Here is a 13,167-nt window from a genome sequence, read left to right as displayed (position 1 = left end):
CATATTTGTAATTTTTATCACCCCTTTTTTATTTACCATCATTTTCTGTGACCTCATGTATAATCAGATTATCATATTCATAAACATCATCTTGTGAATGGACAGTAAAGCTAATATCTTCACCATGGTCTGTATCTATCATTTCTGTATAACGAAAACACGAATAGTTGACTATGAGAACGAGAAACATAAGACAAAAATTATTTTACATAAAACTTTGACATAAAATTCAATTGGTAGCAAGCCTCTCAAAACTCTTTTTTGAACACTTTTTATAATAAGAAATATTTTTCATCTTATACTATGTTTACCATGAAAAACAATAGATCTCTTTTTATGTATATACATGTATATCAAGGTTTCATATCATTGTTTATTAAAAAAAATGTTTACCCGTAGATAGATGAATGTTAAACATCCAATAGCAAACTTTACATGCATTATCAGGACAGGAATTTGACACGAATATAAACCGTGCTTTGTAATATCTGTACAAGATGATTTGGATTTTTTATGTGCAATTTTTGTTCTACATTCATCTTATTCTTACAACGGACATAGCAGTGACTACTGGTTTTTGTAATAAAAGATACAAATGTCTATCAATCCTTTAAAATTGAAATTTCTCATAAAATCACAGATTAATTTTTAGAATTTTAATAGTAGATAGAAACTTTTTCAATGAAAGACATCGGTTTAACTACATTCATCAAACATAGGCAAATTGAAATTTTGTAGAAAATGCTGAATTTAAAAAAAAAAGCCTTGGTTTATATCTTTTTAAATTACACTTTCATTTATAATATAAAAAAAAATCCTTGAATTTTTTCTTTACAGTAGCAAAAACTCATAAAATATCTTGTACAGTAAACAACATTACTTATTGAAGATACCTGATTCATCATCTTTAACAGTAAGACTGTCATCCATTCTGAACAATTTCTCATCTTCAGATTCAGAATCTGATCGAGTCTTTTCTGTGCCATCAACCTTCGACCTCTGCAATCTCCTGGTTCTTGTAGTCTCTGTTTTCTTACAATTTTTCTTTACTTTAGCATTTTTACTAATTGTTTCTTCCTCTTCATTGTCATTAAAGTCATAAATATCACATATCTTTGATTCATTATCATCTTGGTTTAATCTTGCATTTTCAATGCTCAGCCCTTCCACATCCACCTTTTTAGATTTGGACACAGTTTTGTTCTTGCTAACTTGGTTCTTAGACTTTGCTGTAGGTCTAGGTATCTTTGATTCTTTCTTATTTGATTTGGTCTTAGAACTTGTTATTTCTACATCTTCCGATATTTCATCAGAGAGACTGTGACGTGCTGTTTCAACATCTACTGTTTGTTCACTCCCAACTTTACCTTTCCTTGATCTTACAGACCTACACCTAACACTCCCCTTTTTATTCTTCACATCATCTGATTTTGTGGTATTTTCTTCATCACTGAAGGTATAAATATCATTATTGCTGCTTGAAGATTTTTGTGCAGACTGTTTTTTACTTACTGGTCTCCTTTTCCTAACAGAAGTCAGAGGTTTTATATCATCCTCATCACTGTCCATTATCAAATCTAAAACAGCCTTACGACTACAAACACTTCTCGGTGTCTTCATTAACAACTTTGGCTCAGTTTTGATAGGAGTTTCCATCACTTCATTATCTACTTTTGATAAGTCTATTTCATTCTTTAATTTTGAATTTTTCTTCAACTTTGATCCCCTTTTAGGTTTTTCTTTAATTAAACTGTTTTCCTCAGAATCATCAACAACATTTATTTCAGTGTTTTCTGCTATATTTTTACGATTGGCTACAACTTCACCATTATCTTGTTCATCCAGACTTAATTTTTTGGCTTTATTTTTTATTGGTTCTTTCCTTGTTTTTCTGCCACTCTTAATGTTCTCAGTGTTGATATTATCATGAATCTCTACATTGGTTTCCATGGCATCACTATCCAAATCAATGGACTGTGTCTTTGCCTTCCCACCAAAGTTTTTCTTTGCTACATCCTGTTTACTGATAATTTCAACCTCATTCTTCACAGACATCTTTTCAAATTTCTTAGATAGATTAACAACAGGTAAGGAGTAAAACAAGTCTTCACTTACATCATCCTTTACCACCATCGTATCACAATCAGATGAGGACCTATGAAAACTTTGCTGATTGAATCCACATAATGATTGACATAGTTTTAGTCTAGATTGTGTAACGAAACTACTTCTATCTGATCCACTGATATCTTCACCTTGTTTAAGCAGCCGCTGACTTCTAGTCATATCCTGATTCATACACAGTTCAGCTAAATAGGTTATGATTTCCATATGTAAGAAGTTCAACTCTTTCACCATATCAAAGTTTTTTAAATCATTGCCATGATTCTTTTCTTTTATCAGTTGACAAATTGCTGCTTCCATTTTTTCTAGCATTAGTATAGCTTCATTATCCTGATCCATTACAATGTAAACTTCAGTAACCATAGGAACAAGTTTTAATATGAGTAGTAAATTATCATCACAATAGCTACATAAGTCTTGTTCTAAAATATGATTTATACATTCAGGAACGACTATCTCAGCTACAGGTGGTTCTATTGTAGTGGTTGGAGATAAAACTTTGTAAATTTCAGACAAATATTTCACTGCTTCCTCCCCTTTATCACTTGTACAGTGAAGTTTGGCTATCTGATTTGAGAACTTGATATTCCTGCAAAACATGAAACTTGGATTATGCAAAGATTTTAATAAATTTGGTTAGTAAATAATATAATGTAGGATACAAATACATGTATCTATTGGTTTTCATACACACATGACAATAAACCCCAAAAGTTTTGCACATAATCAAACAAAACATTGCTTCTACCCACTCAAGAATATCACATTAACTTTTTAAATATTAATGTTAATAACAGATTAAAATGCTTCCTGAATGTAAACACTGAACAGGGGATCTTACCATGAAGGGAGACCAAAGTATCGAGCTATTTTCCATCCCTCTTTTAAGTAACACTTGGCCTCTCTTGCTTCCCCAATGTGAAAGTACAAGTATCCTAAATTATACAGAGATTCTAATACTTCTATCAAGGCTGTCCATCGATCTACAGAGTTTCCTAAAAATATAATAGTATTAATTAGATATTAGAATATGGGGTATGAGTGCCAATGAGAAATCTCTCCATCTAAGTCACAATTTGTAAGAGTCAACCATTAGAGGTCAGATCTGAAGTACCTGGTTTTTTTTCCAACAGAAAAGGCCTTTCAAAGACCATATATACCAAAATTAATTGGTCTACTAGAGAGAAAAACAATTCAAATAAAAAAGATAGGTCAAATTGTGAGTTGGAAGTTTTGTATAGAGATATCTTAGGTAACCCAACTCTTCCGGACCTAACATAAATGTATAACAATCTGAATACTTTATATATCTATCATTTCATTTCAATTTTACTTTGTTGGTTTGATATATTTGCATATTTCAAAGGGAACTAATATTGCTGAAATTTTGCTTATACTACACGCATCTATTTTAAGGTATGGGGTTTTCTCTTGCAATTAGGAAACACTTGGGGACTTTAACAATTATGTAGCCTGCCAACAATAAACTTCCATCACTTTATCAAAATTGATAAAATTGATAAAATGATTTAAGATTTTTTTTTTTACAAAAAAAGAGCACTATCTTTAATATGGGAACTGCAAAATCATATTCACCAATTTTGTCATAGTTAAAGTCCCTATGTGAGATATAAATAAACATTGATAAATGGAAACTCTCTTAACTAAGAATACCAGCAGTTTAAAAGTTGAAATTCCCCTAATCTAAAAATAGAGAATTATGTCCCTTTGTAAACAGAATTTATATGCAAATATCCTATACCAATGATTTGAAAACTAAAGTTAAGATGTGATATATAAAACACTCAAAACATATCACTTGTATGCCAGGTCCGGAAGAGTTGGGTTATCCAATATTAAATAAACAATGCTATAATACCTCCAATTCACCATTAGACCAGGCTCTCCTTTTTTTCTAATTTAAGTATGATATAGTGAAATAAAGCATTCATTGAAAAAACTTCCTTTGGATTAAAATCAAACCAAATGCTTGAATCATCTGAAGAGATAAATAATTCTGTTATAACAACAATGAATTAATCCTACTGTAATAAGTGTATTCATAAAAAACATAGTTACAACTTCTGATGGTCTTTTTTTTTTTCAAATTATGCATTCTGTTAAATAAAAAGAGAAGAAAAAACTGACACAGTTGCTCTCAAAAGCCTGCTATAATCTTCTTAATTAATAAAAAATATTCCTGAGTAAAAAAAACAATTATGACACCTCCCAACAATTTACTACAATCAGTTTTATATCAACAATGATTTAAATGTTTTTATTCCAAATTTTAGAAGGAATTTTAAAAATTTATTCACCAACTTTACTTGCTGAAATTTCTGTGACAAATTTAATGAATATTGATAGGTGGAAAATCCCTTATCTAAGTATACTAGCTGTTTATCAGTAAAACTTTCCCTAATCTAAAAATAGAGAATTATGTCCCTTTGCAACAAAATTTATATGCAAATATCCTATACCAATGATTTGAAAACTAAATTTAAGATGTGATATATAAAACACTTAAAACATATCACTTGTATGCCAGGTCCGAAAGAATTGGGTTATCCAATATTAAATAAACAATGCTATAATACCTCCAATTCACCATTAGACCAGGCTCTCACTTTTTTCTAATTTAAGTATGATATAGTGAAATAAAACATTTATTGAAAAAACTTCCTTTGGATTAAAATCAAACCAAATGCTTGAATCATCTGAAGAGATAAATAATTCTGTTATAACAACAATGAATAATCCTACTGTAATAAGTGTATTCATAAAAACATAATTACAACTTCTGATGGTCTTTTTTTCCCTTCAAATTATGCATTCTGTTAAAAAAAAAAGAAGAAGAAACTAACACAGTGGATTTCAAAAGCCTGCTATAAACTTCTTCTTAATTAATAAAAAATATTCCTGAGTAAAAAAAACAATTATGATACCACCCAACAATTTACTACAATCAGTTTATCAACAATGATTTAAATGTTTTTATTCCAATAGTGCCTAATTTAAAAGGAATTTATTCACCAACTTTTACTTGCTGATGTTTCTGTGACAAATTTAATGAATATTAATAGGTGGAAAATCTCTTATCTAAGTATACTAGCTGTTTATCAGTAAAACTTCCCCTAATCTAAAAATAGAGAATTATGTCCCTTTGCAAACAAAATTTATATGCAAATATCCTATACCAATGATTTGAAAACTAAAGGTAAGATGTGATATATAAAACACTAAAAACATATTACTTGTATGTCAGGTCCGGAGGAGTTGGGTTATCCAATATTAAATAAACAACACTATAATACCTCCAATTCACCATTAGACCAGGCTCTCAATTTTCCCCCCAATATTGTCAAATGAGGTTAAAAGATATATATAAAAAAAATGAAAATGTAATTTTTTTGTTGTTTTATCAATAATGAAAGTGAAACAATGAAATAAAAGTTGCTTCCTCAAAAGTCTGAAATCTAAGAAAAGCTTTGGGTAGGATAAATAAATAACATTCATAAATCAAATTTTAAGAAATAAATATTCATCTTTGTTTTCAACTGTAATATCTGCAAGAAAATTTTCTGCCTCTGAATCATTGTAACAGAAGAAACCAGCTTGACAAGAAAATTAGGGGGTAAGGCTTTATTTTTCATGAAAAAAAAATGAAAAAAAAATGAAAAAAGACATATTGTCCTATTACAATCAAAATTCAAATAATTACCACCCCTTTTTTTTTTTAAGGACTTTTTTTAAAATAATTTATACGTTTAATAACAACACTTAATATTTTGACATTCTAATCGTTAAATTTCCAATTTTATCTATACTCTTTCACATGTAATTTATAATAGAAAGAAAATGTCATACCTTTACTCGTATCAGCATCTTTACATAGAAATTCTTTCCCCAAAAGAAACTGTACAACTCCTGTATGGAACCTCACAGCTTCATATGCATAATCTAAACTGTAATCAGATTTACTGTTGTGAGGGAAGGTCAGAAATTGGGACATCAAACGTTTAGCTTTGCCTTCAAGGACTGAAACTGTCCATGTTTTGTTCTGTACTGAAATCACAGACAGGACCTCATTCAGAATGGATATTCCTTCTTCGTACTAAAAAGTATAAAAGAATACAGTGCATCAGAGGTATGTTTTGAAAAAGTGAATCTTTACATTAACGAGTTCTTACCTTACCATTGGGAAATTTTTAACCCTTTTTCAATAAAAATTTCGTCAAGGTTTATCACATAAAACCCATACCACAAAAAGACAATTTTTCAGTCAAGAATCTTGTGTACTTTACACATGAGGTGCAGGTACTGCTAACCATTCTTGAGAACTTGAGCTCACTCCTATTATTTTGTTGTTTTTTGTTCAGTCTTCAGTTTTTTTTCAACTTATAAGTTTTGAATGTCCTTTTTGTATAAATAAAGGAAAGCTCAATTAAATAGCTACCCAATAATACATGGCAACCAAAATAAATTAAGTAGGTAAACTTACCTGTTGGCTACTTAATTTATAACAGCACTTAGCAATCTGACAATGAGTTGTCTGCTCCTTCCATTTCTGTTTGTCCCAATCATCCATACTGTCAATAAACTGTTCTGCCTCTGATACCATCCCAACAGATATGAGAGATTCTATAAGGAGACTTGTTGCATCTGAGGTCATAGTAGAGACATGTATGTCAGCCAACTTATAGTACATTTTGATAACATGTAACTGCTGGTCATGCTAAAAAGACAATAGAAAAAAGTTCAAGTTGGACTGAAATTTAAAGATTGTTGCATGCTTAAAACAAAATAGCCTTTTAAATTTCATAAACAAGCTAATTAAAATTATTGTTAGTGTATTAGTTCAACTTATAGAACTGAATGTCATGTCTACTCTGACCTGGCACTTTAATTTTTTTTTATATATATTACTAGGATTTCATTTCTATGTTTTATTTGCAGTACTTATATATATTACTTATTTCCATGATTTATTTGCAGTATTTATATAATATTACTTGGATTTCATTTTTATGTTTTATTTGCAGTATTTATATAATATTACTTGGATTTCATTTCTATGTTTTATTTGCAGTATTTATATAATATTACTTGGATTTCATTTCTATGTTTTATTTGCAGTATTTATATAATATTACTTGGATTTCATTTCCATGTTTTATTTGCAGTATTTATATAATATTACTTGGATTTCATTTCCATGTTTTATTTGCAGTATTTATATAATATTACTTGGATTTCATTTTTATGTTTTATTTGCAGTATTTATATAATAATACTTGGATTTCATTTCCATGTTTTATTTGCAGTATTTATATAATATTACTTGGATTTCATTTTTATGTTTTATTTGCAGTATTTATATAATAATACTTGGATTTCATTTCTATGTTTTATTTGCAGTATTTATATAATATTACTTGGATTTCATTTCCATGTTTTATTTGCAGTATTTATATAATATTACTTGGATTTCATTTCCATGTTTTATTTGCAGTATTTATATAATATTACTTGGATTTCATTTCCATGTTTTATTTGCAGTATTTATATAATATTACTTGGATTTCATTTCCATGTTTTATTTGCAGTATATTTCTTTTTGGTAACAAATTAAGCATGAAACATGTATCTAATGAGTGTTTTTATCATATACTTGTATAAAATATTACTGAAATTTTACAGTTCAATAACATTTGAAAATATCAAAAGGCTATAAAAGGATTGCTAGGTTTATTAACCAGATTCCTAAGAATTTCCATAGCGGGCTGATAAAGGTACCTTTATTGACTGCTTCCGGAATGTTATCGCATGCCTTTCCGTTAATTTCCGTGACGTTTATCACATGCAACTTCGTGCATTTCCGGAATTGTTTGAAATCGACAACAGAACGCGGAAAACGGCAAGTGACTTTTCACAAAATGGTCGCGGAGCAAAAATGAATTTGGTTAAACATGTTTAGAAAGACACAATTGAGGTGACAATATTATTAAAAAACAAGATAATTGTTGTGACAAGATAAATAAAATGACTGCAATATCAATAAAAACAATTAAAAGTTAAGATTTAGTTTGGTTGTCTATTAATATTATCTGAAAGTGCAAAGGCAAACAAAATTAAATTTTAACAGTTTTTGTCTGTATTTCTTCTGCTGAAGTATATGATAAAAAGATAATTACATGTCATTTTTCATATCAGACCCTTTATCGGCCCTTGTTCATGATATTAGCCCTCGAGCCTGCGGCTCTTGGGCTGATATCATAACCTTGGGCCGATAAAGGGTCTGATATGAAAAATGCCATGTAATAATCTTTTTATCATATACTTCAGCAGAAGAAATACAGACAAAAACTGTTAAAATTTAATTTTGTTTGCCTTTGCACTTTCAGATAATATTAATAGACAACCAAACTAAATCTTATTCTAATACTAGCAATTTAAAGGTTTGATTGGCTTGCTTGCTCTATAAATGTTTGCTTGAGGATGTTAATTAATATTGACATCTTCAATAAATGGAGCGGTGGAGTTTCAGTGTGTGTACAGTATACCAAGATGTGATTTGACTAACCCCATTTACAAACCTTTCTCAATAGTTGGTACACACGAGCACATGTCATGATTGACTGTAATAACATGGAAGCATCACTTATATCATCTTCTAATGTATCCCATGATGCAACAGCTTTCTCCAACAATTCAATGGCCTCTTTTTCCTTGGCAACAGTCATGTAAACACTTGGAGTGCCTGCAATGACAGTATCAGGTTCTTCTCCAGGTTCTGGCTTTGGTACTTCAATATCAATACTGGACAAAATCTAAAGTAACAATCATCAGACTTCAAATACAGAATACTATAAATATAGATAGCTCAAAGTCAATTGTAAATGCTACTAACTGGCTCAACTTTTCCTTTAAAAATGTTATCAAATGAATTCTTCCTTTAAATTTTTGGCAAAGTCTGTTTTGATATAAAAATCAGTAAATCATATAGCCAATATGAATCCTCCTACAACTGTTTTGATATAAAAATCAGTAAATCATATAGCCAATATGAGTCCTTCTACAACTGTTTTGATATAAAAATCAGTAAATCATATAGCCAATATGAGTCCTTCTAAAACTGTTTTGATATAAAAATCAGTAAATCATAAAGCCAATATGAGTCCTTCTACAACTGTTTTGATATAAAAATCAGTAAATCATAAAGCCAATATGAATCCTTCTACAACTGTTTTGATATAAAAATCAGTAAATCATATAGCCAATATGAGTCCTTCTACAACTGTTTTGATATAAAAAATCAGTAAATCATATAGCCAATATGAGTCCTTCTACAACTGTTTTGATATAAAAATCAGTAAATCATATAGCCAATATGAGTCCTTCTACAACTGTTTTGATATAAAAATCAGTAAATCATAAAGCCAATATGAGTCCTTCTACAACTGTTTTGATATAAAAATCAGTAAATCATATAGCCAATATGAGTCCTTCTACAACTGTTTTGATATACAAATCAGTAAATCATATAGCCAATATGAGTCCTTCTACAACTGTTTTGATATAAAAATCAGTAAATCATAAAGCCAATATGAGTCCTTCTACAACTGTTTTGATATAAAAATCAGTAAATCATAAAGCCAATATGAATCCTTCTACAACTGTTTTGATATAAAACTCAGTAAATCATATAGCCAATATGAGTCCTTCTACAACTGTTTTGATATAAAAATCAGTAAATCATAAAGCCAATATGAGTCCTTCTAACACTGTTTTGATATAAAAATCAGTAAATCATAAAGCCAATATGAGTCCTTCTACAACTGTTTTGATATAAAAATCAGTAAATCATATAGCCAATATGAGTCCTTCTACAACTGTTTTGATATAAAAATCAGTAAATCATATAGCCAATATGAGTCCTTCTACAACTGTTTTGATATAAAAATCAGTAAATCATAAAGCCAATATGAGTCCTTCTACAACTGTTATGATATAAAAATCAGTTAATCATATAGCCAATATGAATCCTTCTACAACTGTTTTGATATAAAACTCAGTAAATCATATAGCCAATATGAGTCCTTCTACAACTGTTTTGATATAAAAATCAGTAAATCATATAGCCAATATGAATCCTCCTACAACTGTTTTGATATAAAACTCAGTAAATCATATAGCCAATATGAATCCTCCTACAACTGTTTTGATATAAAAATCAGTAAATCATATAGCCAATATGAATCCTCCTACAACTGTTTTGATATAAAAATCAGTAAATCATATAGCCAATATGAGTCCTTCTACAACTGTTTTGATATAAAAATCAGTAAATCATAAAGCCAATATGAGTCCTTCTACAACTGTTTTGATATAAAAATCAGTAAATCATATAGCCAATATGAGTCCTTCTACAATTGTTTTGATATAAAAATCAGTAAATCATAAAGCCAATATGAGTCCTTCTACAACTGTTTTGATATAAAAATCAGTAAATCATAAAGCCAATATGAATCCTTCTACAACTGTTTTGATATAAAAATCAGTAAATCATATAGCCAATATGAGTCCTTCTACAACTGTTTTGATATACAAATCAGTAAATCATATAGCCAATATGAGTCCTTCTACAACTGTTTTGATATAAAAATCAGTAAATCATAAAGCCAATATGAGTCCTTCTACAACTGTTTTGATATAAAAATCAGTAAATCATAAAGCCAATATGAATCCTTCTTCAACTGTTTTGATATAAAACTCAGTAAATCATATAGCCAATATGAGTCCTTCTACAACTGTTTTGATATAAAAATCAGTAAATCATAAAGCCAATATGAGTCCTTCTAACACTGTTTTGATATAAAAATCAGTAAATCATATAGCCAATATGAGTCCTTCTACAACTGTTTTGATATAAAAATCAGTAAATCATAAAGCCAATATGAGTCCTTCTAAAACTGTTTTGATATAAAAATCAGTAAATCATATAGCCAATATGAGTCCTTCTACAACTGTTTTGATATAAAAATCAGTAAATCATATAGCCAATATGAATCCTTCTACAACTGTTTTGATATAAAAATCAGTAAATCATAAAGCCAATATGAGTCCTTCTAAAACTGTTTTGATATAAAAATCAGTAAATCATATAGCCAATATGAGTCCTTCTAAAACTGTTTTGATATAAAAATCAGTAAATCATATAGCCAATATGAGTCCTTCTAAAACTGTTTTGATATAAAAATCAGTAAATCATAAAGCCAATATGAGTCCTTCTAAAACTGTTTTGATATAAAAATCAGTAAATCATATAGCCAATATGAGTCCTTCTACAACTGTTTTGATATAAAAATCAGTAAATCATAAAGCCAATATGAGTCCTTCTAAAACTGTTTTGATATAAAAATCAGTAAATCATATAGCCAACATGAGTCCTTCTACAACTGTTTTGATATAAAAATCAGTTAATCATATAGCCAATATGAGTCCTTCTACAACTGTTTTGATATAAAAATCAGTAAATCATATAGCCAATATGACTCCTCCTACAACTTATTATGAAAGCAGACTTACATGATCATGAATTACTGAATGACATTATCGAAATCAAATTGCAAAATAAAAATAATGGTAGAAAAATCATCTACTTTTAGTTTTTTTTGTTACTCTATACCTGTGCTGACATTTCTTCATGGTTAATAACATACTGCCACAGGTATACTTGGCCCAAAACCTCCTGTGAATTCTCTACAGCAACCAGTACTGATTCTGCTTGTCTTAAGTATTCCAGTATGTCCCTACAATAATATTATTTAAAAAACTGTAAACAATGATTTTCACATCCATGTTATTTGAGTAATCATTTTTTCTCTTAGAAGATCTGCTTGTAAGATAACTAAAAAAATAATTAACATCAAGATGATAACTTCATGGAATATTTTCAATGTTGGAAAGAAAACATGTGTTTCTAAAGCGTTTTTTTAAATCTTTCATTGGATTGTGATGAGATATAGGATTCACACATTGATTTTACCGATGGAAAGGGTGAATAATCATTCCATATTTCATTACCAAACTCCAAGGGGGTTAAAAAATTAGACAGTGGAAAGGATTTGTGACTGAAGAATGCAGGCATAGACAGACAGATAAAAATGGTCCTTAATTACACTTTTTTTTCAGGTACTATTCCCCAATAAGTACATGCTTCAATAGTTAATTCACATCATCTCACCTATTTCCTTTTAATCCACTTTGCCAATGTACTAAGGCTATCTCCAACAGGGCTCTGCTTTTAATTAATGGTTGATTGGCTGCTTCTTTAATCAGTTGTTGTAATATTTCTATTTCTGCAGGATATATTCTTTTTCTGTAATGGAAATAACAAAAGAATTCCATAAAGACCACAAATATTTACAGTGATACACATTTATATGGCAAAAAAAAAAAACAGTTTGAACTGATCTATATTTGACAAAGTGAATATCTTAAATCTATATAGAGTTTGAAGTACTGTCTTTAAATTTGCACTTAGAAAACCACAGTAAGTATGGTGAGTTTTTTATATAACCAGTGGCCCTTGTCCTTTTTTTGTATTGTTGCATCTTGTTTCCTAGAAGATGATATTATGTATTCATGCAAATGGAAAAAATTGTAATAAACTTATACTACTGGCCTAGATGTCATGTTTAGAATTTTTTTTGTGTTGTTGGATTGCTGTTAAATTTCCCTGTTGTCAATCATAATAATAAATTCCCTAGTTTTGCATTTCAAGTGCTCTTTCCAAATTTATTTTGTATATGATCAATAGTTGGTCTTTATTCTGAGATAAGCATCTGTAATAGCCATTCTAATTCATGTCAGGATTACTATTAATTAAAGTATTTAAATAATTTATTTCTAACATTTAATTGACAATGTTCCTAAATGAGAGAAAGCAAGATTGAGCCAACATTTTCTTCTTGAAAAAAAATTCCCAACATGGTGTGCCTTTTGTTTAAATCACATACAAAACTTTTTCAATTCAAAAAT

The 13,167-nt window shown here is 29.2% G+C and overlaps 1 protein-coding gene across 1 annotated transcript in view; it reads right to left on the bottom strand.

Moving 5' to 3' along the window:
• The window catches only part of LOC134707477 (uncharacterized), a 36,142-nt gene that overhangs the window by 10,294 nt on the left and 12,681 nt on the right, over positions 1 to 13,167 (bottom strand). The window contains exons 9-16 of the mRNA XM_063567238.1: positions 12,371 to 12,505; positions 11,813 to 11,936; positions 8,721 to 8,954; positions 6,626 to 6,859; positions 5,992 to 6,238; positions 2,966 to 3,119; positions 894 to 2,713; positions 37 to 144 (exon numbers count right to left, since the gene is read on the bottom strand). Coding sequence (XP_063423308.1) covers positions 37 to 144; positions 894 to 2,713; positions 2,966 to 3,119; positions 5,992 to 6,238; positions 6,626 to 6,859; positions 8,721 to 8,954; positions 11,813 to 11,936; positions 12,371 to 12,505 — 3,056 coding nt within the window. The remainder of the gene's footprint in view (positions 1 to 36; positions 145 to 893; positions 2,714 to 2,965; positions 3,120 to 5,991; positions 6,239 to 6,625; positions 6,860 to 8,720; positions 8,955 to 11,812; positions 11,937 to 12,370; positions 12,506 to 13,167) is intronic.

The sequence above is a fragment of the Mytilus trossulus genome, chromosome 2, assembly GCF_036588685.1.
Source record: "Mytilus trossulus isolate FHL-02 chromosome 2, PNRI_Mtr1.1.1.hap1, whole genome shotgun sequence".
NCBI lineage: Eukaryota > Metazoa > Mollusca > Bivalvia > Mytilida > Mytilidae > Mytilus > Mytilus trossulus.
The sequence above is the reverse complement of the archived record's forward strand: the minus strand, read 5'-3'. Positions and strand labels throughout refer to the sequence as shown.